The sequence below is a fragment of the Aotus nancymaae genome, unplaced genomic scaffold (genome assembly GCF_030222135.1).
Source record: "Aotus nancymaae isolate 86718 unplaced genomic scaffold, 86718_ANA_hifiasm-v0.15.2.pri h1tg000040l, whole genome shotgun sequence".
Lineage (NCBI taxonomy): Eukaryota > Metazoa > Chordata > Mammalia > Primates > Aotidae > Aotus > Aotus nancymaae.
In genome coordinates this window covers 12,706,527-12,733,852 of record NW_026988454.1, presented here as the reverse complement: position 1 = coordinate 12,733,852, position 27,326 = coordinate 12,706,527, and the positions used below count along the sequence as shown (strand labels likewise).

General features: G+C 45.7%; 2 protein-coding genes and 1 long non-coding RNA gene across 18 annotated transcripts in view; 1 reads left to right on the top strand and 2 right to left on the bottom strand.

Moving 5' to 3' along the window:
* Positions 1 to 25,369, top strand: part of TIAM2 (TIAM Rac1 associated GEF 2) — a 310,343-nt gene extending 284,974 nt beyond the window's left edge. For all 6 annotated transcript variants that reach the window (XM_064360523.1, XM_064360524.1, XM_064360525.1 and 3 more), the window contains 12 exons: positions 7,346 to 7,525; positions 10,798 to 10,866; positions 11,412 to 11,537; positions 12,365 to 12,473; positions 15,043 to 15,222; positions 17,515 to 17,633; positions 18,550 to 18,658; positions 19,546 to 19,604; positions 20,578 to 20,683; positions 21,655 to 21,742; positions 22,107 to 22,261; positions 24,117 to 25,369. In XM_064360523.1, the coding sequence (XP_064216593.1) occupies positions 7,346 to 7,525; positions 10,798 to 10,866; positions 11,412 to 11,537; positions 12,365 to 12,473; positions 15,043 to 15,222; positions 17,515 to 17,633; positions 18,550 to 18,658; positions 19,546 to 19,604; positions 20,578 to 20,683; positions 21,655 to 21,742; positions 22,107 to 22,261; positions 24,117 to 24,754 (1,938 nt within the window). In that variant the 3' untranslated portion in view covers positions 24,755 to 25,369. The remainder of the gene's footprint in view (positions 1 to 7,345; positions 7,526 to 10,797; positions 10,867 to 11,411; positions 11,538 to 12,364; positions 12,474 to 15,042; positions 15,223 to 17,514; positions 17,634 to 18,549; positions 18,659 to 19,545; positions 19,605 to 20,577; positions 20,684 to 21,654; positions 21,743 to 22,106; positions 22,262 to 24,116) is intronic.
* LOC105716996 (uncharacterized) lies at positions 14,295 to 24,019 on the bottom strand. Of its 8 annotated transcripts, none has more exons than XR_010336576.1 (5): positions 21,952 to 24,019; positions 21,317 to 21,449; positions 18,530 to 20,701; positions 15,123 to 15,920; positions 14,295 to 14,962 (listed from the first exon to the last, which is right to left on the bottom strand). It is a non-coding gene; the product is annotated as an uncharacterized LOC105716996 (long non-coding RNA). The 8 variants fall into 8 exon arrangements; XR_010336578.1 differs by having other exon boundaries at positions 14,295 to 15,438; positions 15,534 to 15,920; XR_010336579.1 differs by having other exon boundaries at positions 14,295 to 15,391; positions 15,534 to 15,920.
* TFB1M (transcription factor B1, mitochondrial) overlaps positions 25,301 to 27,326 on the bottom strand; it is a 57,546-nt gene continuing 55,520 nt past the window's right edge. For all 4 annotated transcript variants that reach the window (XM_012451866.3, XM_064360530.1, XM_064360529.1 and 1 more), the window contains one exon: positions 25,301 to 25,721. In XM_012451866.3, coding sequence (XP_012307289.2) covers positions 25,478 to 25,721 — 244 coding nt within the window. In that variant the 3' untranslated portion in view covers positions 25,301 to 25,477. The remainder of the gene's footprint in view (positions 25,722 to 27,326) is intronic.

Genomic DNA, 27,326 nt, shown 5'->3' with positions numbered 1-27,326 from the left:
GATGTACCTATACCATAGTGGTGTTTTTTTTAGTTCCAAAACCCACAGGAAAGTTGAAAAGCCTCAGGCTGTGATGTCCCTAAATAAGACAAAAGAGACTATCAAAGTTGTCGTGATCCAGGGAACAGATTTCACAATCTCTCATCAAGAAGAGGCCGTCATGGCATTTTTCTGATGAAAAGCATTGAACTGAGTCCAGGTTAGAAGGTTCATCTGAGTGACTCAGAGCCTAGTTTGACAAAGACTGTGTCCCTGCATCCCTCCAAAGAGGATCTGGGCGAGCTGCTTGAGCAACCTAAGCAGTTTCTTGCCACTCCCAAGAAATGGGTTTATGGGCTCCTTGAAAATAGACAAGATGTCCTTATCCATACATTAAAACAAAAATAACTGCTTAGACGTCTGCCTGAATTCAGAACTCTTGAGTAGGCTGTTCCTCATCTATAAATAAGATAAAATCATTTTCAAGCAGGGATCAACCTTAGTATAACCTTAAAAACCTGAAATAAAGGCCCGGTGTGGTGGCTGACACCTATAATCCCAGCACTTCGGTGGAAGGATTGCTTGAGCTCAGGAGTTTGAGACCAGCCTGGGCAACACAGTGAGACTGCCTCCCTCTACTAAAAATCAAAAGAATTAGCTGCGTGTGGTGGCGTGAGTCTGTCGTTCCAGCTACTTGGGAGGCTGAGGTGGGAGGGTTGCTTAAGTTCAGGAGTTCGAGGCTGCAGTGAGTTATGATTGCACCACTGCATTCCAACCTGCATGGCAGTGAGACCCTGTCTCAACAAAACAAAACAAAACAAAAGCAATTTGAAAGAAAAATTTTTGGGGTGAGGTTCAATAATATTGCCTTTTAGATAGCATAGTTTTTGGAAAAAATGTTTCCATTTAATCTTTTTATGACTTCATAAAGAAAATATGAGGTTTTGTGCTCTCTTATGAAAGCTGAGGCCTGTGATGAACCCAAGTTCATAGCATTGATTGCTGCAAACTGGAAAACACCAGTCTGAGGCCCACATTTCGAGTACCAGTGTTTTTTATTCTGCATATGCACATGCTGTTAGACCACTGAATCCTCACACACTCCCAGCCCTAACTTGTGATCATCTGTCTTTTGCTTTTATTTATTTAGAGACAGGGCCTTGGTCTGTCACTCAGTGGTGTCATCAGAGCTCACTGTAACCTTGAACTCTCGCCTCAGCATCCCGAGTGGCTGGGACCACAGGCGTGTGCCACCACGGCTGGCTAATCTTTTTATCTTTTGTGAAGATGAGTTTCCCTATGTTGTCCAGGATGGTGCTGACCTCCTGGGCTCAAGCGATCCTCCTGCTTCAGCCTTCTGAGTAGCTGAGACCATAGGCGTGTGCCACCATGGCTAGCTAATTTTTTTTTTTTTCTAGCTTTTGTAGCGATGGATTTCAGCCTGGTCTTGAACTCCTGGGTTCAACTGAGCTGCCTGCCTCATTCTCCCAAAGTGTTGGGATTACAGGAATGACCCACTGTGCTAGGCCAGTCTTTTGCTTTTGAAGCATCATTCCTGGGGTGGGGGTGGGATAGGCTCAATAGATGTCCCAATTGTCTGCGTATGAGCTGTGTTTTCCTCTCTATGCAGAGGTGGTCTCCAGAGGCAGGTGGCTGCATCCCTAGAATACCTGGGGCCAGGAGAGCCCTGACCACATTGGAGGCAGTGGCAGCAGGAGGCCTGAGGAACTTGCCTGTGCTCTGCTAAATACCTGGGAGTGACAGAGGCTGTGTGGACAGCTAGAGATGGAAGGGGAGCTAGAGGAGACGGAATGTAGCTAGAGGAAACGGAACGGACCTAGAGAGGGGAATGGAGTTAGGGAAATGGAGCTAGAGACGGAACAGAGCTGGAGACGGAACAGAGCTAGAGAGGGGAATGCAGCTAGAGAGAGAAGCAGAGCTAGAGAGGGGAACAGGCCCTGTGCCATTTAAGGTCTCACTGAGGCCTCTTTGCCCCTCAGCTGGACAGCCCTGGAGAGTCATGGTAAAGCTGCAATGCTGGTGTGTTCTGTGAAAACACTTCTCGACTGTCCCTGGTGTACAGCAGCTGCTCAGCAAATGCGAGTTTCCTTTTCTTCTTGACCCAGATGGTAATTTGAGGGGTTACTTGATGGAATAGGCATTCCTGCTGCCTTATCATCAGGAACGACACTGAAGACTTAGAATCGAGACTTGCCCAGGAACTCATGGAAGGCTGGGGGCTGAGCCGGGACTGCAGCCCGTATCTTCTGAGTCTCACCTGTGCTTTTCAGGCCTATCAGCACATATGCATGTGAAGATATCCCAGCCCAGATAATCACTATTCCTATCAAGGGCTGATCAGGTCCACCCAGAATGTCCCTCTGTTTATAAACATCATGAACAATGGCTGAACTGAAATGTAATCACCCAAGTGACTCCTTCAGATACAATCTGAAAGACACATTTATAATTACTCTTCTACTGGGGGCCCTGCCTCCTTTTGGTCCCAAGTAATCCTCACCAACTCCCTTAGACAACAGCTAACATGTTAAATGTGTGAAAGGTGGCTTTAAGCACTTGAGCACTTAATTGTGGTACTTTAAGAAGTAGATTTGCTATGAAAAATCTCAGTTAACATTCACTTTTAGGAAGTTACTCTTACCACAAAAGTTCATAAAATGAATTCTGATTTTCTAAAATGGCAAGATAATTTGTAAAATCTCGTTATTTTAACACTGCATTGTTAGGTGTGATTTCTAACATCCCAGTAAAGCAAACCTGTAATCTCACCAGATGCCGTTTAACTTAAGATGCATTTTATCAGATCTTATTATATACAGTGTATTCAAGCTTAATATAGACTCTATAGCCCTGGGAACTGTTAGGTTTCAGGCCTGCAGAATTATATTGTCTGATCTTGTGGTACAAATCCCAGTATAGAGATTTCAAATCAAATGAGTCTTGGAGTCTGAGTATTATCATCATGAATGTTTTAGCTCAGTTCATAGGAGACCACGCCCAGAACGCCAGGGTCATGGCTGTGATTCCATTTATTTCCTCTAGTCTGTGAGTTCAGTCCACATACCTCAGTGGAGACCCTGGGGACAGGTGATCCCACTGGAGCCGGCACCACTCCCAGAAATCCAAGGAGAATGTGAGCTGTAAGGATGAGTAGACCAGTAGTTCTCAATCAGGCCACACATTAGCAACACTTGGGGGAGGTTTTTAAGAAACACCCATGACAGCCGGGCATGGTAGTTCACACTGTAATCCCAGCACTTTGGGAGGCTGAGGCAGGTGGATCACCTGAGGTCAGGAGTTCAAGACCAGCCTGGCCAACAAGGCGAAACCCTGTCTCTACTAAAAATACAAAAATTAGCCAGGCGTGGTGGTGGATACCTGTAATCCCAGCTACTCGGAAGACTCAGGCAGGAAAATTGCTTGAACCCAGGAGGTGGAGATTGCAGTGAGCTGAGATCATGCCACTGTACTCCAGCCTGGGTGACAGAGTGAGACTCCATCTCGAAAAAAAAAAAAAAGCAAGTCATATGTTACATGGATGACAGCAGGCAAAAAGAGAGCTTCTGCAGAGAAAGTCCTGTTTTTAAAACCATTAGATCTGTGAGACCTATTTACTATTACAAGAACAGCATGGGAAAGACCCACCCCGATGATTCAGTCATCTTCCACTGGGCCCTTCCCACAATACATGGGAATTATGGGAGCTACAAGGTGGGAACACAGAGCCAAGCCATATGGTTCTGCCGGTGGCCCCTCCCAAACCTTCACATTTCAAAACCAGTCATGCCTTCCCAACAGTCCCCCAAGGTCTCTCAGCTCATTTCAGCATTAACCCAAAACCCACAGTCTAAAGTCTCATCCCAGACAAGGCAAGTCCCTTCCACCTATGAGCCTGTAAAATCAAAAGCAAGTTAGTTACTTCATAGATACCATGCGGGTACAGACATTGGGTAAATATAGCCATTCCAAATGAGAGAAATTGGCCAAAACGAAGGGACTACAGGGCCCATGCAATTCCGAAATCTAGTGGGGCAGTCAAATCTTAAAGCTCCAAAGTGATCTCCTTTGACTCCACACCTCACATCCAGGTCACTCAGATGCAAGAGGTGAGTTTCCATGGTCTTGGGTAGCTCCATCCCTGTGGCTTCAGAGGGTACAGCCATCCTCCTGGCTGCCTTCGTGAAGGCCTGGCATTGAGTGTCTGCAGCTTTTACAGGTGGAGGGTGCAAGTTTACCATTCTGGGGTCTGGAGGATGGTGGCCCTCTTCCCACAGCTTCACTAGGTGGTGCCCCAGTAGGGACCCTGTGTGGGGCTCCGACCCCACACTTCCCTTCTGCACTGCCCTAGTGGAGGTTCTCCATGAGAGCCTCACCCCTGCAGCAAACTTCTGCCTGGACATCCAGGCATTTCCACACCTCCTCTGAAATCTAGGCTGAGGTTCCAAACCCCAATTCTTGATTCTGTGCACTGACAGGCTCAACACCACATGGAAGCTGTCAAGGCTTGAGACTTGCACCCTCTGAAGCCATGGCCCAAGCTCTATGTTGGCTCCTTTCAGCCACGGTTGGAGTGGCCGGAACTCGGGGCACCAAGTTCCTAGACTGCACACAGCATGGGGACCTTGGGCTCAGCCTGGGAAACCACTTTATCCTCCTAGGGCTCCAGGCCTGTGACGGGAAGGGCTGCGGAGACCTCTTCTGACATGCCCTGGAGACATTTTCCTCATTGTTTTGGGGTTAACATTCAGCTCCTCATTACTTACGCCAATTTCTGCAGCCAGCTTGGATTTCTCCTCAGAAAATGGGATTTTCTTTTCTATTGCATTGTCAGGCTACAAATTTTCCAAAGTGTTATGCTCTGCTTACCCTATAAAACCGAATGACTTTAACAGCACTCAAGTCATGTCTTGAATGCCTTGCTGCTTAGAAATTTCTTCTGCCAGATACCCTAAATCATCCCTCTCAAGGTCAAAGTTCCACAAGTCTCCAGGGCAGGGGCAAAATGCTGCCAATCTGTTGGTTAAAACATAACAGGAGTCACCTTTGCTCCAGTTCCCAACAAGTTCCTCCTCTCCATCTGAGACCACCTCAGCCTGGACCCTATTGTTCATATTTTTTTTCATACTGTCAGCATTTTTGTCAAAGCCATTCAACAAGTCTCTAGGAAGTTCCAAACTTTCTCACATTTTCATGTCGTCTTCTGAGCCCTCCAAACTGTTCCAACCTCTGCCTGTTACCCAGTTCCAAAGTCACGTCCTCATTTTCAGTTATCTTTTCAGCTGTGCCCCACTCAAAAGAGAAGCAATTCTACTGAAGGAGCCCAGCCATCTGGGAGTTCCCACAGCAGACATCTGCTAGGGCCTCACCCTTACCTGCCCCTTGAGGTCAGCCCAGAACGTTACTGGGCTCCTTTTCCCACTGCACCTTTGGCGCATTCTCTGGGAGCACACTCCCTCCAGGACATGTTACGACCCTTTTACCAAAGGCTTCCTGGACAACTGATTCCAAAATGCTGCCTCTATTCATTTAATGTGTGTTATAACTCTTCATTTGTTCCACACAAGTCTGTGTTTATTCCAGACTGCCTTAGGCTATGCTTTGGGGTTTCCAGCGTTGTTGAGTCTTACCTCTTTGTGTAGGAACTGTCTTCTACTTCTTTGGAGACAGAGCAGGACCTCAATTAATGCCCATTGGATTGAACTGAAAGACCAGCCAGGAGATCAATGTTGAGTTTTAATGTGGATTGTACATTTCTATCATATTGACAACACTGTGTTGGTGGGGGCCGGGGCATAGAACAGAGAGGGCAGTTGAGAGTGGGCTGCTTTTATTTTGGCATGTTTCAGTTTGTGAAGAGACAGACTGTATAAAAAGCATGCATCAGGCTACCAAGGTTGACCAGCATGCTTGTGGAAGCTGTGTTTTGAAATATCCAAGCAAAGAAAATGAATTGACTATTAAGGATGCTTCTGAGAAGTTCAGCTTCTTACCCTGAGACAGAGATGGATAGAGGTCAGGCACGACGGCATTTAAGCCAAGAAAAGGAGCGTTTTTTAGTTGAGAGCTGGACAGTTGCCAGCTGCTGATGGATGCCAGTCATTTGTGTTGGGACTTGGCTGCGTTGTTCAGTAAGAATTTCAGTGTGGCAGAGTGCGCTGAGCACTTCCAGTGCCAGCCACCGAGGTGGGTGCTGGCAGAGATGTGAAAGAAGCCACCCTGCCCTCACCGGGCTTCTAGACAGGGAGGTGGTGAGATGGGGTGAAGATGTGTGGGTGGAATGGAAAGAATGAGAAGTAAATGGACACTTTGTAATCCGACCCTGCTCCAGCAACTGTGGAAGCATTTCAGGGTGGACACCCGTGAGGCTTTCCAGGCAAAGGCAGGCGGGTGCAGATGGGCTGTCCTTGAGAAGGCGGCAGCACACCATGCTTCTGTCTGAATAGGTGCTTGCATCAGAGGCCAAAGGTCCCCCAGACGGCCATGTTCCTTGCTGTCTCTTTATCTGTGTGATTCCTTTCCCGTGACCGGGAGTATTTCCTCTGGGTCCACACCCTCTAGGCCTTGCCCTGGCTCCCTGCTAAGACCAGCTCAGCTCCCTCCTCACGGAGGTTTCCCCTGAGGCTGGTTTATCCCTGGTCTCTCACCCTCACCAGGCTTTGTGTGTCTTCTGTTCCCTGACCATGCCCTCTCAGGGCTCCACACTCCTTTAGGGCGAGGATCTTACCATCTTCATCTGCTGCTTCTCCATTATGGGCATGTGCACCAGCTCAAGACTTTTTCACTCCTAACTGCTACTTGGCACGAGACTGTGGAGCAAAATGGTTAGATTGGAGGGCACAACTCCGGGCCCACTGTGGCCAAGTCGTCCTGAAATTGCTCTTGGGCTGCACCTCTCCTGAGTCTCTCTGGGCTGTTCTGTGTGGGGGATGATGGAAAACTGGATCAGACCAACCACTGAGGCGACCGCGGGCCCGTTGAGGCCATCTGCTCCTCGTGCTCCCTAGATAGTCGTAACTTCCTGATTTCAGAGCTACCTCACCTTGACTGCAGAGGGTTAGCTCTAGCCCATGACTCTGTAATTTCAGCTCCAGAGACACATCTAACAGCTGATGTGACAATGGAGAGCCTCATGTGTAAACACTGAACATGATTGTGGGCGCACATCTTCCTCACTCAGATCTGAAATGATAGCCAGAGGGATGTGAGGTGAATGAGACCATTTGCACTACAGGGAAGCCCCTCTGAGATGCCTGCTGAGCACAGACGGAGACACTTGGTGCCCTTGGGGGCAGCGGATACCAACAGGGAGGGCCCGTGCATTATTTTCCACCTCTTGTCCTCTCAGAGTGCTGAGCAGATCACTGCACTGTGCAGGAGTTTTAACGACACTCAGGCCAACGACATGGAAGGACCGCGGGAGAGTCAGGATCCTCCTCCAAGGCCTCTGGCCCGCCACCTCTCCGATGCAGACCGCCTCCGCAAAGTCATCCAGGAGCTCGTGGACACAGAGAAGTCCTATGTGAAGGTAAGGAGAGCTGGGCATTCATGCACTCGTGCCTCTTTGCTGATGGCGAGTGATATGCTGGCAAAGATCCCCAGATCACCCCTGCCTGGGACACCTGCCACTCCCCAGGGGGATGCCTGCTTCTTGAATCAGTGAATTGCTGCAAGGAAGGGAGGGGAGGAGTGAGAGGGTGGAAGAGCTGAGGAGACTCAGAAAATAACTAGATCCTTGGCTTATTTTGTTACCAAGGTAGCTTTCGCTATGGAAACAGATGTTCTGGTTTGTCATTTGCAATCTGTGGGAAGGGAGTCTGTACTGGTTTAGTAAAAGGGGAGACAGATCGTTTTAGGTGATGAGGAACTTGGGAACAATCTGTATACATGTGATGGTTGATCCATGCCCCCACAGTTCTGGCAGTGGCCTGGGCCAGCCCTGCCTGCTGGTGGTCATTGTGTAGAATGGGGCCCCGACATTGGGGAGTGGTCAGCACGTGGGAATATCCTTGAACCATTGTGAAGGGGCAGTGGCCAGTATCTTGTACCCGAAGAATTCATTTATCCATCTCATAAGCCCCCAGTCAGTGGTTTGAGAAAGATTTTATAAAGAATACAGGAGCCTGGGGAGCAGAGTTCTTTTGCTGTGTTTCTTGGAGCTTTGGGACCCATCTGAAGCTTGCTTCATTTGTCAGTTACTGAAGCAGTGTGGCCCGGTGTGGAGGGCGAAGGCGTCCAGGCCCGGCTTTGCCTCCGTCTGGCTACAAGGCCTTGGATGGCCCCCTGAACTCCCTCATTTGGGGTCTGAGACAGTTTGTCCCCCCTCTTCTCTAAATGCCTTCCAGCTCTGACTTGCTGAGTCCACGAATGAAGGCTTGGCACACACATGCGGCTATTAACCTTCTTTCTCCACAAGACAGATCTGAGCTTCCCCTTTGGTTAATGTCACTGTTTTTCCTGGACTTTACCAAAGGCCTTATTCACAGGTTTCCCAAAGCCCCTTCTTTTGGTCTTAAAGGGGAGAAAGAAAAGTTAGAGAGATGACAATTTAGTTTCGCTTTCCATCATGCCTTGTCCTGCCTCCAGGGTGTGGAGATGAAGTCAACAGCCAGGCTGTCCAGACTCGATTTCTGAATAATCCGTCTCTACAGTCACCTTTTTCCAAGTCGCTGTGTGAAGCTGTAGATGTTTTGGAAGATTCAGAGCCCCTCTGACATCTTGAGAATAGTCCTGGAGCTCTTGCCCCAGAGTCAAGGGCAGAGCTGAGAGGAGAATGGATATCGCTTTTTGTTAATGGTGTCGTTGGAGTTTACTATTAGGCCATGCTGCGCTGGGAGGGTCATGTCAGTGACAGGCTGGCAGAGTACTCAGGTGGTGTGGGTGACGTAGACAAGGAGCGACTCTTCCTTCTCTCTGCAAGAAACCTGCAATTTTTCTTAGGGCCCTCCAGGTCGCAGCACTTTGCCCCCCGCAGCTCCGCGCGGACCTGGCCTTGCTGCGCAGTGAGTCCTCCCGGGCAGCACCAGCCTTTGAGGAATGACAGAATGACTGCCAGCCCCAGCACTCACAAAATCACCCGCACTTCGTGCCTCTTGTGATTCACACACACACCACCATTTTTTCATTTTGTTGTTGCTGATGTTTAACACAGAATCTTGTCGTTTTTTAACCTGGATCCCTGCATGCTCCTTGACATTTTTGGCATCTGTGTGTTCGCTGAGATTATGATTCTGTAACTTCCATCATCTCCCTTCTCTATGGTCCAGTGTGGAATATGGTGGGGGAAGGCCAGGGAGGTTTTTTTTTGTGAAAAAGCATCTGTGTCACAGGCCTTGCCTTGCTCTCTGAATTAGTGCCAGAAAGTTCTGGGGGTGTTTTGGGCTTTATAAAGCTCTCTGGGTCTTAGCTTCCCATCTTGGGAAGTGAGGGAGTTGTTATAGCTCACTTTGCAGTTAACTGCGTCTAGTATTTTAGGACTCAAAATTCTTCAGAATAAAAGAGAAATATTTTCTATTACTAAATTGTATCCTGGTTTTGGTTTCAAATTGTTATTATTATTTTGGAGATGGAGTCTCGCTCTCTTGCCCAGGCTGGAGTGCAGTGGCATAATCTTTGTTCACTGCAATCTCTGCCTCCTGAGTTCAAGTGATGCTTCTGCCTCAGCCTCCCGAGTACCTGGAACTACAGGTGTGTGCCACCATGCCCGGCTAATTTTTTTAAGTAGCGACAGGGTTTCACTAGGTTGGACAGGCTGGTCTCAAACTCCTGACCTCAGGTCATCCACTTACCTCGGCCTCCCAGAATGGTGGGATTACAGGAATGAGCCGCTGTGCCCGGCTTTGGCTTAAAACTAAATTAAACAAAACCTTTTGCTCATGGTCTTTGTGACTGCAGTCTACTCCCACTATACTGTCCTGCTGGAGCCTCGTTTATAAGAGACCCAAATACGGCTTTGAGTTTATCCATTATAGCTGAAGCTCTGTGGAAATGTATTGCCTTTGAATATGTGAGTTTGAAATTCTGTGAATCTCAACACCAAAGTTGAAGGGCTCCCCATACCTTGACCCTCCCAGCTCCATGCTGGACCTCTCACTGTGCTCCTTGAGGCAGAAGCAGCCAGGAGCTGGGGGGCACCTGACACCAGTGCCACCCAGACTGCCTTCCTCTGCAGGGAGGTGAGTGCACCTGCTACAGTGGCCCGAGGAAAGGGTGTTTCTGTCACCAAGACACTTACCTAAGCAGAGGCAATGATTGAGCTAGAAAGGTGTGGAATCCAGCTGTTGCCTGTATTGTGGTATTAACATCTTTGAATTAGGTAGCAATAATCACCACTTTTAGGGTCCAGAATTTCAACAAAGGCTAGGTGTGGTGGCTCACACCTGTAATCCTAGCACTTTGGGAGGCCAAGGCAGGAGGATCACCTGAGGTCAGGGGTTTGAGACCAGCCTGGCCAACCTGGGGAAACCCTGCCCCTACTAAAAATACAAAAATTAGCCGAGTGTGGCAGAGTACACCTGTAGTCTCAGCTACTTGGGAGGCTGAGGCAGGAGAATCGCTTGAACCCAGGAGGTGGAGTTTGCGGTGAACAAAGATTGCTCAGCTGCACTCCAGCCTGGGTGACAGAGCAAAACTCTTGTCTCAAAAAAAAAAAAAAAAAAAAAAAAAAAGAATTTCAACAAGACACAAACTTCATTATCCTGATGGGAGCCTTGGGAGCTGCTGTCAGTTTGCTGCTACCCAAATCTCATGGGTATTCAGGAGACTAGAGTGTTGAAGACACTTTGGTCTGTTTTCTTTCAGGATCTGAGCTGCCTCTTTGAATTATACTTGGAGCCACTTCAGAATGAGACCTTTCTTACCCAAGATGAGGTAAATAATAATGACCTTCCTTCTGTGCAGTGACCCACAGGTTAGCCTCTGTTTGCCTTTAGCAGAACTCCTATGAGATTACTCTACTGATCCCAAAAGAACATCCCAAGACTAAGGGTCTTCTGAGAGTCCCAGGCATAGCCTCCTCCCAAGACACTGCTGTGGCCTCGGCTGCCTGACACAGTGGCAGAGGGTTTACACAGGCAGAGGGATGGTTATGCTCTTTTTGAGGTAGAGGAGAGTGTGACCAGAAATTACTTTTCAGTACATACCTTTCTTTTTTACGACTTGCATTTTTTTTTGAATTCTGAGAATTTTGTATCCACTTAAAAAGTGACTGTAGAAATGGAGAATTATAGGGGATGGAGCTGTGAAACTTTCTATGTATAAACCATATCCCATAATGAATAGGCTGTCTTCTTAAAGGATATACTTTCTGCTTTTCCGTGAAGAACTTCCTTGCCATTTATCTGTGGGCCTAAGAGTTAACGTGGTATCCTGAACTCCATGGCTAATCCGCTCTTCAAATCCTGGTCTTCACTTAGATGGAGTCACTTTTTGGAAGTTTGCCAGAGATGCTTGAGTTTCAGAAGGTGTTTCTGGAGACCCTGGAGGATGGGATTTCAGCATCATCTGACTTTAACATCCTGGAAACCCCCTCACAGTTCAGAGTGAGTATCTCAGATCTAGGTTTAAAGTAAAAATAAGTGGATATGGCGCACAGTTCTCCCATGAGAAAGCATTTGTTGTCCTGTGAGTATGGTCCAGATGCTTTCCTTGAACTGTTTTCCTTGGCAGGCAGTAAAGGCTATATTTTTTTCCTGGCACACGTGCTTCTGGTGGTCAGAAGTCCAGCAGCACCGCCAACCTGGTTGTTGACCATGCACATGCCCTTGTCTCAGCTGCTCTGAAGGATATCCAGGGTGGTTGCTTCTGAAACCAGAGCATTTGCCCTGTGTCCAATCCTTCTTCTCTATGGTCATGTGAATCTGGGATTAAGAGTATAGGTTTCTAATTGCTGGGCTCGACCCCTCTCTTCTAAGAAGCACTGGTGCTCCACAGAATCCGTGTAAGCCACAGTGATGGGCAGGAAGCCCCTCCAAGGAAGAGAGGGCAGAAGGCAGTCGCCTAGGGACCTGTAACCATACAGATAGCATCGTTCTACCCAAGCAGTGCGGAGTCAGATTTATTAATGAACTTCTCAGATCGTTTACATCCCACCTTGTCAGCTGTATTTTTATAGAACTTTCTTTGTTTCTTGTCCTTGGATTGCACACTGTCAGCAGGCTCTGCTGCTGGAAACTTTTCAGTCAAGATAGAGACCGGCCAGTTAGTGCCTTGGCTGTTCCCCGCTTCCTGTGTGGATGGAGCAGGACTGACCTTCTCTAAGGCATTAGTGCTACGGAGTCTGACAGAAGCCAGGGGGCCATCAGATGCCATAAGCCAGCACACATTGATTAAACCACGTCTGATTTGACTTTCCCCTCTGCCCTTCTAGAAATTACTGTTTTCCCTTGGAGGCTCTTTCCTTTATTATGCGGACCACTTTAAACTGTACAGTGGATTCTGTGCTAACCATATCAAAGTACAGAAGGTTCTGGAGCGAGGTAAGTTTCTTATGCCTTTTACAGCCGTGCTTTTTGTATTTTTAACTGTTAGTAAAGGGTAAATCCATATTTAACAAGTAGAGGGTAAGTGCAATTTTGATGTATTAAGGTCTATCCTTGACTTTGACAGTGGCAGATATTAAAGGGGAAGGTTTCTGTTTATGTCAGTTTATTGGTAGCCGTGAACAAGTGTGCCTAAGAGCAGAGATGTTGCTTTGCCATGTGTCACTTTGCTGTCAGTTACATCTGGATTCTTTTCTTGCCAAATTTTCTCTAAAAACTTGCAACCCAAACTCTAGATAGCAGTAGAAAGAAATGCTTTTTTTTTTTTTTTTTAAACTTGTTAACCTTGTTTATTTTTGAGATGGAGTTTCGCTCATCGCCCAGGCTGGAGTGCAGTGGTGCGATCTTGGCTCACTGCAACCTCTGCCTCCTGGGTTCAAGTGATTCTCCTGTCTCAGTCTCCCGAGTAGCTGGGATTACAGGTGCCTGCAACCGCACCCAGCTAATTTTTGTATTTTTGGTAGAGGTGAGGTTTCACTATGTTGGCCAGGCTGGTTTGGTACTCCTGACCTCAGGTGATCCACCCACCTTGGCCTCCCAAAGTGCTGGGATTACAGGCATGAGCCACTGTGCCCGGCCCCTTGTTATTCTTCTTAAGCCTGTACACTTAGGGACTATCTGAGCCACAACAACCTGCCACCAAACCACCACCAAACTCACAAGCAGCATGTCAGCTGAATGTAAAGTCTCTCTGGTGCAAATGGAAAAAGCTCACATTTCCCAAAGTTTGCTCTTCCGTGTTTCTCTCTGTGCGGTCCTAGAGGGCACCTGGAGATTTATCCTGATAAATCTCCTGATGAATGAACATCCTGATATTCATTCATGTCAATGGATGCAGCTCTGCTACTGGGTTTTAATCTCAAACCTCATAGTATCCCAGAAGAAAAGCCCAGTGTTTAAAAAGTGCAGTCTTAGAATGCTTCAAGGGAGCAAGACCCAGGCAGAATCCATCTTCTCTAGCTGCTTTAGATAGATGCCTGAACTCTGTTGGCATTTCCTCCCACAAACACCCTCTTTTTAATTTTATTTATTTTTAAAAAATATTTGTAGAGATGGGTCTCACTGTATTGCCCAGACTGGTCTTGAACTCCTGGCCTCAAGCGATCCTCCTATCTAGGCCTCCCAAAATGCTGGGATGATAGGCATGAGCCACCATGCCAGGCCCGTAAGCACCTCCACATTGACAGTCTGTAGTACAATGATAGCATACCAATGTACTTGACAATACATATTGACAGTCAGTGCAGTACAATGAACACATACCAGTGGCTTGCTCAGTTCCTCCTTTGTCATAAAGAAGAAGGGTCATCTCACCACTTACTTGGCCTGGTAATCACATTCAAAATGGTACTGCATCTCCTAGAATGTTGTAGATTTTGATCTTATAACACAACCCAAATAAGGGTTTATCTTCCTTCAGAGTAGCTGCATTCCAGCAACTGGTCATCCAATGCCAACTAGTGGAATCAAAGTAGTGCTAGTATATCTGCTGGCACTCAAACTAAATGCACCTGGATTCCTATGCACACCCTTCATGGCACCCAGACACTGAATGGGCAGTTTACACTGCCAGAGAGGGTCCTACTGCCATACCTAGTGGAAGGGAGCTGTGGCTCTGGGTGTGAGAAGGGAGAATCTGCTTGGAGCTGTGGAGTGAAGGCTGTAGGCTGCAGTGCCCGTCATCTTACTTTACAGGAGAAAAGATACTGCTTTTCAAATAGCCTGTAAGTGTACAGAGTAAGCAACAACTAGTGTGAGACCAGTGGGAAAAACACTGATTTATTTTTGTTTGTGAATTTTTTGTGGGTGTGGTGTAGGGTCTGGATAACATTGCTTAATGGCCTTTTTGATGTTGTTCGAGATGGAGTTGCGCTTTGTTGCCCAGGCTGGAGTGCAGTGGCATGATCCTGGCTCACTGCAACCTCTGCCTCCTGGGTTCAGGTGATTCTCCTGCCTCAGCCTCCCATGTAGTTGGGATTACAGGTGCCCACCACCACACCCGGCTAATTTTTGTATTTTTAGTAGAGACAGGGTTTCGCTATGTTGGCCAGGCTGGTCTTGAACTCCTGACCTCAGGCTCTCCGCCCACGTTGGCCTCCCAAAGTGCTGGGATTACAGGCGTAAGCCACTGCGCCCATGCATCATGGCTTTTAATGAATTGTTTGAAATTCACTTTTTAGGCCACCTATAACAGTATTTCTCATGGGTATGCATGAAATGTGTCTTGAAAATCAGACATTCCTGCATTTTGAGTCGGTGTTCCTCTTTGGCGTGCAGCTGCATTCCATCCTTGGAGGCTCCCAGCACTCCAGGGCTTTGTCAGGCTGTGATGCAGAATCCCACGCTGACAGCTGGGTGCCTGACCCGCTGATGTGTTCGGGTTTTTATTAAAGAATGGCATTAGGAAGACTATAGAATTGGATGATCTATAAATGTTAAAAGAGAAATGAAGAATTTAATTCACCCCACTGTGCTCTTCTAAGGTCTTTTATCCATCTGCTTGCAGCTAAAACTGACAAAGCCTTCAAGGCTTTTCTGGACGCCCGGAACCCCACCAAGCAGCATTCTTCCACGCTGGAGTCCTACCTCATCAAGCCGGTTCAGAGAGTGCTCAAGTATCCGCTGCTGCTCAAGGAGCTGGTGTCCCTGACGGACCAGGAGAGTGAAGAGCACTACCACCTGACGGGTAAGGTGGCCACACCTCCGGGCGAGGGCCTGCAAAGGGCGGCGAGGGGCTGCCAGCCGCGCACCGGGGCTTACCAGCTGCGCACCGGGGCTTACCAGCTCACCTCTTCCCCGCCTAGTAGCACGTCCTGCGTCACTTTTCAGTTCTGCGATGGTTAATCTTAGGTTGACTGTGAATATGTGAACAGAGCTCGGTATATGGTTGCTCCTGCAGAGCCTACAAAATACTTTGGTAAAAATGATCTCATCCGGGTAGCCCCATACTCCTATACAGGGACGGTTCCATCTTCACTTTTAAAAGAAGTAAATTACCTCAGATCACGTGGCTGTGAAGCAGGGCTGCTGGAACTGAAAATCAGGCCTGTTTTCCTACCACTTGGTGAAGTTCTGTAGTGTTTGCCGGCCGAGCTGCTGGTCGAATTTGTTGGGTGAGGCTCCACCTTGTGGAGATATCTGAGCAGAGCGCGGCTCCAAAATCAATCTCCCGATGATAGGTTATGCTTTCAAGTAGCCGCTGCTGTTATTGCTTAAACCTCTGAAATGACTGGCCTGCCTGAGACACAATTTGTCAAAAACACAAAGCCTTGCAGTCTGACAGTAAACAGAGGATCCTTATAAAGGGTTTATTTGGATTGGAGATAGTGACTTGTTCATATACTGATATTAGTAGGTCTGGTTAAACCATAAGTGATAGAATTTCTGGGGAAAGAAAGAGACTTGTTAACATGTTAGTATTACTGAATAATAAATACTGAGAAGAGTATAAATTAAACTGGCTCTTTTTTCATGACAAGCGTGGACAAGCATACTTTGGTATCAAAATCAACAAAGGGAAAGCATTTTTACATGACAGTTAAATTCTATAAGTAAATAATACAAATTATATTCAGCATTCATATTGTATAAAACTTCATTTTGCATTAAGATGATCTTCAGAAGGGTTTGATTTAAAAACTTCCTTCCAGGCCAGGTGCAGTGGCTCACGCCTGTAATCCTAGCACTTTAGGAGGCCGAGGTGGGCGATCACCTGAGGTCAGGAGTTCGAGACCAGCCTGACCAACATGGAGAAACCCCCATCTCTACTGAAAATATAAAATTAGCCAGGCATGGTGCTGCATGCCAGTAATCCCAGCTACTTGGGAGGCTGAAGCAGGAAAATTGCTTGAACCCAGGAGGTGGGAGGTTGTGGTGAACAGAGATTGTACCATTGCACTCCAGCCTGGATAACAAGAGTGAAACTGTCTCAAAAAACAAAACAAAACAAAACAAAACAAAAACTTCCTTCCAAACTTCCCTCCAGATAGAATTAAAATACTGAATTGGGAGAAAAAAATGTTTGAAGAATATTGAATTTGGAAGTGACCTCAAATTTTGCTTTTATAAAATAATTTGTCCCTCATATTCCCTCATGGAAAGTTATGAACATATACCACATATAAATGCAAACATTATTTCTGTCGGTCAGTCATGTGCAGGGGTCTTTTTATGTTCTATTTACATCTAGATCCCAGTTCCCAGAAGGGGAAGCCAAACTTGAGAGCTGGCGCCCTAAGCCCAGTCAGTCTTGGGTTTGAAGCCTGGCCTAATTCTTGTGTTTTCCTCTCTGGAACTCTGGCAGAATATCCTGCACTCACTTTTCTCATCTGTAAAATGGGATTGATTCGTCTTTTTAAATTCTGAGACAGAGCCTTGCCCTGTCACCAGGCTGGAGTGAGATGGAGCAATCTCAGATCACTGCAACCTCCACCTCCTGGGTGCTAGCGATTCTCCTGCCTCAGCCTCCTGAGTAGCTGGGACTACAGGAGTGTGCCACCACACCCAGCTAATTTTTACATTTTTAGTGGAGATGGGGTTTCACCATGTTGGTCAGGATGGTCTCGATCTCTTGACTTTGTGATCCCCCTGCCTTGGCCTCCCAAAGTGCTGGGATTACAGGTATGAGCCACTGCGCCTGGCCTGATTAGCCTTTGAGTTATCGTGGAGACTAAATGAGATGATTCACAGGAATCACCTGTCGTGATCCTTGCCAAGTAGAAAGGGCTCCATAAATGTTAGTTGTTATTAGTGAAACTTTTCACTGATACTCTGCCTCATTTCAAAGAGAATTTGAGGTAGGAGGTAATTCTGCTGTTCTTCATTCTAATGGCTGGACTACAGTGTGACTTAATCTGAATGCAGTGCTCCTGCTAGTAGGTACTGGTCTGGGATCCTGACTTGAGTCTTGACTCCTTTCATTATTACTGTTGGATCTAAAACAAATTAATAGTTATAAAAAGGATTTCATATCTTGCAGAAGCACTAAAGGCAATGGAGAAAGTAGCCAGCCACATCAACGAGATGCAGAAGATCTATGAGGATTATGGAACCGTGTTTGACCAGCTAGTAGCTGAGCAGAGCGGGACAGAGAAGGAGGTCCGTGAGATGCCTGCACTCTGGGAGCCTAATGCATATGGCTGTGGGGTCTGTGGTGACCTTCCAGATAGGCTGTCCTCTTAGGATTCTCCTGGGGGAGATACTCCCTAAGATTTTCTTGATAACAATGTGTCTAATGAACTATACAATTTACATATAGACATATCATAAAATTCATTACACTGGTTTAAAATATGACCTTATGTCACATTGAAATTGGCTGGAACATCCATGGAGAGTGAGCTGGCAGAGGGCAGAGTGGAGAAAGGAAGTGGGAACTGGCATGTAGAGTCTGGGGCTTTTCCTTTGTGTTTTTTTTTTAACATATTGTTGGTTACCTGCTTACTTATAAAACTAATCCAAGGAGGATTTGACATTTTCTGTATTTTTCCTTTATATCTGATTGCTTAGTTTAGAATCTTGTGCTTCTAAAGCCTGCATGCAGGAAGTAGCATAGTTTAGGAAGAAAATGGCAGGAACGGGAAAGAGCTGGAGATCAGTGTTTCACTCTGGCCAGTTTCAATGCTGGTGCTCTTTTATCAACAGCCCGAATGGAGCTCAGAGGTGGTGTATGTACTAGATCCCAGGGGAAAGCTTTCAAAGGCACTCTGGAAGAACCACAGACACTGGTAGAGTTAATCTTATGGAAATCGAGTTGATCACAAAGCATGTCTCACCTACATGTGTGTGCACTGGAGCAAAATGCCTTCACTTTTACGTTATTTATCACTTTGGTGCTTGGCTCATGTTTTCAGAACCCCCACTAATATTTAAGGCCCCATGTTTACAGGGATCATAAAAATTAAACCAGCTGTGCTTGCATTTTAGCAATGACTGTGTGTACATCACAATCTAACATGAGATGGTATAGCCTGGGATTTCCACGTCTTCCTTACCTTCTGTTTTTACAATCTAGGTAACAGAACTTTCAATGGGAGAGCTTCTGATGCACTCCACGGTTTCCTGGTTGAATCCATTTCTGTCTCTAGGAAAAGCCAGAAAGGACCTTGAACTCACATTATTTGGTTAGTATTCCATTTAGAAGAATGAAGACTAAAAAAAGGCTGGGCGTAATGAAGAATTTCACAAGCCGCACCAGTCTAGCTCACTCTCGAGTTCCAGGAGTTAGAGAATTGCTATAATGGTTGGGGACTTAACAGGGCCAGCCTCCAACTATTTAAAACTCCGGCATTGCTCTGCATCCTCATTATCTTGTTCTCCCTTACAGGAACAGATTCCTGAGGCTATTTTGAAATCTGCTATCTATTTTTTTTTTTTTTTTTTTTTTGAGATGGGGTTTCGCTCTTGTTGCCCAGGCTGGAGTGCAATGGTATGATCTCTGTTCACTGGAACCTGCACCTCCTGTGTTCAAGCAATTCTCCTGCCTAAGCCTCCCGAGTAGCTGGGATTATAGGCACCTGCCACCATGCCCAGCTATAATTTTTGTATTTTTAGTAGAGAAGGGGATTCACCATGTTGGTCAGGCTGGCCTTGAACTCCTGACCTTAGTGATCCACCTGCCTCGGCCTCCCAAAGTGCTGGAATTACAGGCGTGAGCCACAGTGCTCAGCCAGAAACCTGCTATGTTAATAGTCTGCTGCATTTCAAGATGTTTTAATTCTGAGACCTGGGAGAGCAAGTGACATTGCCACTGAGATGAACACAATGCCCTTAGCCTTCAATAAAACAAAGAGTTTAAAACTAAGATCTCCTTCCAATAGTAGCTTTTAAATAAGCAGTTACTTCTGCATAGTTCTGAATGGGAAGTACTAATCACTCATGTGTTGGCAGAGTAGAGTCTTAGAGACGCATACATTTGAAGAGCATTATTCTGTTAAGACATTCAGCTCTAGTTTAACCTTGGAAGAGTTTGCATAAAATAAAGACTTTCTTTCTCTTTTCCTTTCTTTAGTTTTTAAGAGAGCCGTCATATTGGTTTATAAAGAAAACTGCAAACTGAAAAAGAAATTGGTAAGGCAAAAATTCATTTGAATTTAAGCTCCCTTTTCATGTCTGTATCTTCCTATTAACGTTGAACTGAAAAGCCCACTGAGCACCAAGGCCATGCTGACTGATACCGCTTACTCCGGGTAATTCGCCCCACCACATACTGAGGGTGTTTCTGAGTCTCCCTGTGAAAGATGCCTGTTTTTAAAGATGTATGGCTGGGCATGGTGGCTCATGCCTGTAATCCCATCACTTTGGGAGGCTGAGGCTTGTGCCCAGGAGTTGCTGAGTCCAAGGCTGGTGGATCATGAGGTCAAGAGATTGAGACCAGCCTGGCCAACATGGTGAAACCCTGCCTCTACATAACATACAAGTAGCTGGGTGTGGCAGCACGTGCCTGTAAGTTCCAGCTACTCGGGAGGCTGAGGCAGGAGGATCGACTGAGCACAGGAGGTGGAAGCTGCAGTGAGCCTTGATCATGCCACTGCATTCCAGCCTGTGCGACAGTGTGAGACCCTGTCCATAAATAAGTAAATAGACAAAATACTCATGCGGAGGCCTACACAGAACATCAGCTTTCATATCCCTGAAAATGGCCCATGTTTGTTCCATATACATAGTCTGAAAGTTTGGTTTATTTTCAAATGCCTTTTACCTTGACTCAAAAAACGAAAACAAGGTTAGCTGTGGATACCATAGGTGTACCATTTAGAGGTTTACCATTTAGAGGTAGTGTGAGGGCATGAAGCCTTGGCTACTGTTCTTGCTTTGAGACCTGTAACTGCTTCTGAACCACAACTCGGCCTCCCCGCCTTCCCCAGCATGTGAGGTCTTTGAGAATTGGGTGTGTAGCTGATTGACTTGTATGCCCTGAACACTCACATGGCTGCTTGGAGACTTGCCCGTAGGGAGAACATAGCCTCATCTTCCCTGTGCACACGTCCTCCCCCAGCGAGAGCTTCCCTAACACTTTTCTTGGTGGGCCTTCACGTTACAGCCCTCGAATTCCCGGCCTGCGCACAGTTCTGCCGACTTGGATCCATTTAAATTCCGCTGGTTGATCCCCATCTCCGCACTTCAAGTCAGACTGGGGAATCCAGCAGGTAAATGTTTCATGCAATCTGATGCCAGAAAAAGCATTTTAGTAGACTTAACTGTGGAATGAAAAATAAGAAAGGACCTTGGGGATCATTTTTGGTGCCTTTTATTTTATAGACATGGAAAACGAGGACAAGAGAGGTTGTTTTGATGTTCCTTTGAACACTTCTGGGAGAAACTAAATGCTGGGGGATAGATTTTTCTTTGCCAAATGGCGTTCTCCATTGTTTCCTTATTTTCCCCTAACAATAGTTTTCAACATTTTCCTTTCTGCCTCATACCCTTGATACCCTAAAATGTGTTAGAAAAACAAAGATCCACAAATGTATGTTTTTACAAATTTCTGGTATTGTTAATTACCAGAAATTTGTAAAAACATACATTTGTGGATCTTTGTTTTTCTAACACATTTGAAAATTCCTTAAGGTTAGGTAGTGGTATAAAAAGAAAAAAAATCTTTGACTCTGGAAAATGTACAGAGATCCTTCCAGAATAACCCTGTTTTGGTGACAGGCCTCTGGTGACAGAAAAGGCCAGCAGGCTGAATCACGCAGTGACCTGATGGGCTTCTGTTTAGCTTTTGTCAGAAGTGCTTATATTTTCTAGAACAGACCTCGTTTGGGGCTGGCCTCTTTTACCTCAAGTACCCCAGCTCCTGTTCCTTCCAAGGAAAGGAACTACAAAGGATGGTTGAAGAATGGAGTCCACCAAATCTCTTCCCCAGAGAGGGGCTCCAGAGGTAGGGAGAAGGCAGTTCAGATGGAGGAAAGTCTGCAGCAGGAAATGTGAAAAGTAACCAAAAGGCACAGTTCTTTTAACTGTGAAAATCATACATAGAGCGAACCACAGAAGAAAATGAGCCAGGACTGGGAATATTAGACTTTGTTAAGTCATGAGATTTAAACTTTACAAGTATTCTTAACCACAGCATTTTGGGCAAAGTTGTAGACTCTTGTTTCCATTTCCTTTTACACAGGGACAGAAAATAATTCAATATGGGAACTGATCCATACGAAGTCAGAAATAGAAGGACGGCCAGAAACCATCTTTCAGTTGTGTTGCAGGTATCACTGACTTCTGAAGATTAAAACCAACAGAAATAACATAGAATTATGTCTCTTAAAGAAGGGAGTTTATTTTTAGTGCCCTCCTGAATTTTGATGAGATCTGGGTCACGCTCCCTGCCCTCCAAAATAGGCAACCAAAGCTGCTAGTAGAAGGAGAATACGGTGATTAAATAAATATCAAAATCTTAAGAGTGATCAATTCTCACCTCCTTTTGTACGGGAGGCCACATGGCACAGCTGTTGGGTGGCTGGCTGGCGGCCTGGCCCAGCAGGTGCAAGGCACAGGAACACAGGCGGGCGTGGAATGGGAGCACGATGAGCACTCTGGACACTTATGCTGTGTTCTCTCCCCCTTACCCAGCGACAGTGAAAGCAAAACCAACATTGTTAAGGTGATTCGTTCTATTTTGAGGGAAAACTTCAGGCGTCACATAAAGTGTGAATTACCACTGGAGAAAACATGTAAGGATCGCCTGGTACCTCTTAAGAACCGAGTTCCTGTTTCGGCAAAATTAGGTGAGAATTTTGCTAGCCTTGTGTTTAGTCAAGAAAACATGAGCTTCTAAAAAGGATATATGCTCTTATAATACAGCTGTGAGTTATCACTTTATGTCATCGGGGTACCTTTATCTCCTTTTAAGAGACTTAAACATGTCTTTTGCTTCAAGACATTCTTTTGTAAAATACAGCCACCCCCAACCCCAAATCCCTTCTCTTCCTACCAGCTGACATAGTCCAAATGTACGATCTTATTTCTTCCACTAAGATGTGCATGAGTCCAGGGGCTTTGTTTTCCTCACTGCTGTATTCCCAGTGCTCAGAGCAGTCCCAGGCATCCTGAAGGTCAATGCTGAATGAAGATCAAGAAACCTTACACGGATGGTCTCCACCTTCTGATGGTTCAACCTACAATTATTCGACTTTACCATGGTGTGAAAGTGACACATCTTCAGTAGAAACCATACTTTCAGTACCCAGACAACCATTCTGTTTTTTGCTTCTAGTGCAGCATTCACAACATTTAATTATAAAACAGGCCTTGTGCTAGATGACTCTGCCCAACCATAGGCTAACGTAAGTGTTCTGAGCACACTGAAGGCAGGCTAGATGCCTGACCATGATGGTCAGTAGTATATTAAATGCATTCTCGACTTTCAGTATTATCAACTTAACAATGGGTTGATTGGGACGTAATGCCATCTAAGTAAGTTAAGGGGCATCTTATATTCATTCTTAATCGATAAGGCACCAAGTAAGCATTCCAAATCATGTTGTTCTGCTTGTCTCTAAAATTTCAGCTTAAGTTTTCAGAACCTTATTTCTACATTAACTATTTTGTTATCTTTGTTGTTTTTAGTCTTAGAAAATGTAAAACTTCTCTTTTTCTTTTTAAATCAATCACTGTGTGACCGCTTCAGATTTACCACATATTTACTATTTTCTCCATTATCAAAGTAAACTGGCCATCAAAATAATATGCTGTTATTATTTGTAGAAACACTCAAACTGAGAACTATTTTTCTTTCAATCCAAGAGAAAAACACATACACACACCCTTGTAACATCAAATTTCAGAAGGTTGGTTTGAAATTCCAGGAGAGACAGTTCTCATGAGAGATAAAGAGCATTTTCTAGGCTGGGCATGGTGGCTCATGCCTGTAATACCAGCACTTTGGGAGGCCAAGGCAGGTGGCTCCCTTGAGCTCTCGAGAACAGGAGTTTTGAGACCAACCTGGGCAACATGGCAAAACCCCATCTCTAGAAAAAGACATATAAAAAGATTAGCCAGGCATGGTCATGTGTATCTGTAGTCCTAGCTACTCGGGAGGCTGAGGTGGGAGGATCACTTGAGCCTAGGAGGTGAAGGTTGCAGTGAGCACAGATCACACCACTGAACTCCGCCCAGGCTGTTTTTAGTAGCTGCATTTTTGCCTAAATACCAGGATAGCTGCTAACTGAAGTCATATCATAAAATAAAATCTTAATTAAGATGTTAAATGCTGGCCGGGTGCGGTGGCTCACACCTATAATCCCACCACTTTGGGAGGCTGAGGCGGGTTAGGAGATTGAGACCATCCTGGTCAACATGGTGAAACCATGTCTCTACTAAAATACAAAAAATTAGCCGGGCGTAGTGGTGCATGCTTGTAGTCCCAGCTATTTGGGAGGCTGAGGCAGGGGAAATGCTTGAACCCAGGAGGTGGCGACTGCAGTGAGCCAAGATCACCTAACTGCACTCCAGCCTGGCAACAGAGCGAGACTCCGTCTCAAAAACAAAAAGACGTTAAATCTTACACAAGCTTTGAGGCAAACATTACACATTGCGTAACCTGCTTCTGTATCACAGCGAAATCTGTTTTTCTTACTGCAGCTTCATCCAGGTCTTTAAAAGTCCTGAAGAATTCCTCCAGCAGTGAGTGGACAGGTGAGACTGGCAAGGGAACGTTGCTGGACTCGGACGAGGGCAGCTTGAGCAGCGGCACCCAGAGCAGTGGCTGCCCCACGGCCGAGGGCAGACAGGACTCCAAGAGCACCTCTCCTGGGAAATACCCACATCCCGGCTTGGCAGATTTTGCAGACAATCTCATCAAAGAGAGTGACATCCTGAGCGATGAAGATGATGACTACCATCAGACTCTGAAGCGGGGCAGCCCTACTAAAGACATCGAAATTCAGTTCCAGAGACTGAGAATTTCTGAGGACCCAGACGTTCACCCTGAGGCTGAGCAGCAGCCCGGCCTGGAGTCGGGCGAGGGCCAGAAAGGAGGAGAGCAGCCCAAACTGGTCCGGGGGCACTTCTGCCCCATCAAACGAAAAGCCAACAGCACCAAGAGGGACAGAGGGACTTTGCTCAAGGCACAGATACGTCACCAGTCCCTTGACAGTCAATCTGAAAATGCCACCATTGATCTAAATTCTGTTCTAGAGAGAGAATTCAGTGTCCAGAGTTTGACATCTGTTGTCAGTGAGGAGTGTTTTTATGAAACAGAGAGCCACGGAAAATCATAGTATGATACAAATCATAGTATGATTCAATCCAGATATGGATTAAATTCCTCATTTTACTTTTAAACTGGTGGTAAAGTGGAAATTGCAACAACAACAACAACAAAAACTATTAATGACTGGGTTTTGTGCAGTATACATTTTCCCACAAAATAGTTGTAAAGATTTAAGTTATTTTAATTTATTGTGGATCAGAAACCTAGATGAAACTGGTCAGAATCTGTAAATTACTTAGTTTATATCCCTTTTGAGCAGGTATCAAATGATTTAGAATCCTTAAAATTGCATTCTATTTTAAGTTATGTGGAAAAAGTAAGGTTGGGGAAGTTGTGATTAATAGCTTTTAAAGGGTCATTTTTTTTTTTTTTTAATCCTCTGAGCATTTTCTTTCAGCTGTTAGTTTTTGCTTTATTTAAAGCATATTTAAGTTATTTTAATGTGGTTTGGGGGCAAAATGTGCAGATACTTCATTTTTGTAAGATTGTAATAGATGTTGTTTATACTAAACATGTCATATCTATGCAGTATATATTAAAAGAAAGCTTGTACTGTACCTTATTTGATGATATTTATTTTCTCTGCCAAGCTGTATAGTAAAAGGAAAGTAAGTCACCTCTGGTCACTGGCATTTTTATTGTCATTCTGTAAAGACAAAAGAGTACCCATATAAGAAGCTCCACGTAGTGAAAATCGACATCCTGTAGGCTGCTCACCCCCAGGCAGCGGCTAGAGTCTGTGACTCTCCTCGTTGTCTTCTTTTTCTTTCTTTTCGCTTTTTCTTTGCTTGAGTTCTTCTCTGAAACTATATGCAAAGAGGTGTGGGTCTTCATCACACATTCTTCTGTATACATCACAGAGGCTCTTAAATTGTGGGATGGAGAGCTGGCAGGGCCGAAGAGTAGGGTCCACGTCTGCCAGCTCTAACAGCCTGCCTGTGCTTTCCAAGCGCTGTGCTTCAGGGAATAACATTCTGAGGGGAAGAGGGAAAAACCAGAATTTTACTTAATTCTGCAAATCATGACACTTTTTAACCCTCATTGGAAAACAGCACAGTTGAGCCTCTGGGATTATAGCACCAGGTAACAGGCAGGGCCACCTCTAAGGCAGCTCTAACCCGATGCGCAAGGCATCCGCACAATGGGAAAATATTCTCCAGAGCTCAATCAGTACATGTATTTTTAAGGTAAGTAAGTTTAAAGCAACATCTGCAATATAAGTTTGATTTGCCTCATGTTTTGATGTGAAAGTTGTACTACTTGTGTGACAAATCTCTAGTTTTGAGTCTCTAGAATCTGAATTTATCAGCCTTTGGAACTCTTCATGCTAAAAGAGTTACTTGTTTTGCTAAAAGTCTGAGAACAGCTTATATGAAAATATAAATAATTATTCCACTTATTTTTTCAAGCATCTTTGAGTATATATTTTACATTTCATCTATGCAAATTGAACCATTGTTCTAAAATGACTAGCAGAACTGCCTGAAATGCTGCCGAGTGAGGTCTGGACTGCATTTTCTTTCTTTCAAGTCTCAGGGCTCTTACAGAGCTCATCCCACAGGGCTTGGACGGTGTCCTCACCAGGGGAGACTGCATGTTTCTTACAGGCTGACGGTCCTCTCAACAATGAATTGCATGTCCTCCACATTTTCAGGGTGAGGTGACAGATCTTTTGAGTTCAGTTTCATGGCAAAGAGGGCCTGATGAGGGTCTCTAACGCCTGAAGAACACCAACAGGTCTGTTGCCCCAGACGGCACAGTATCTGGTGCTGAGGACTGTGTATCTGAAATGAATGGGGCCCTTCACTTAGCTGGGGGATTGCCTTGGAAACACTAGTGCCAGCTCGAAGCTCAGACCAATTCCAGGATTTTCAAAAGTACATAAAAGGACACAGTTTTTGTGCTCCCCCTCCCCCATGATTCAGAACTATTGGGTACAGCTGTGTGGGTTCTGCTCTGCGTGTGAGCCGAAATCCAGCTGCTGTTTCACTCGCCAGCAGTGCACCGCAGCTGGGGGCTGCAGCAGAGAGGTGTCTTTGTGCTAATTAGCACCAAAATGGCTGGCCAGTCACCAGCTCTGCACCTTAAGTCTCTGATAGAGAAGTAGGAACTATCTGGTAAGGTGGGAATCCTGGCTTAATTAGAGGCAACAAGTGGCAGGCTGAGGCTCTAACCTCTGCCGTCTGGCATCCTCAGGAACAAGCTATGTGGACCGCAGTGCTCTTAGGAGCTGATGCCCAGCTGGCCCCTGAAATAATCTGCTGTCATTTCATGTGCTAAAGGGACACTCTGGACCCTGTGAAGGAAATAATTAAAATGAAGCCAAGTGAAGAGGTTTTAGAAAAGGAGAAATATGTGGCTCTCAGGCTGAGCCCCTTTGAACAGCTGAATATGGATAGACTATCGTAGATGGAAATCTTTTACAAACACACACTTTCCTGCCTTCTCAAGCAGATTATCCCTGGGCCTAACTAAACAGCTTCTTGGCTCTTCCTGGATCTGCACAATGGCTGTGGTCCTTCAGAGCCTATCGAGGTGGGTGACCTTTAGACCACTGTGCTCTGTCGGGTTTCCCCAGT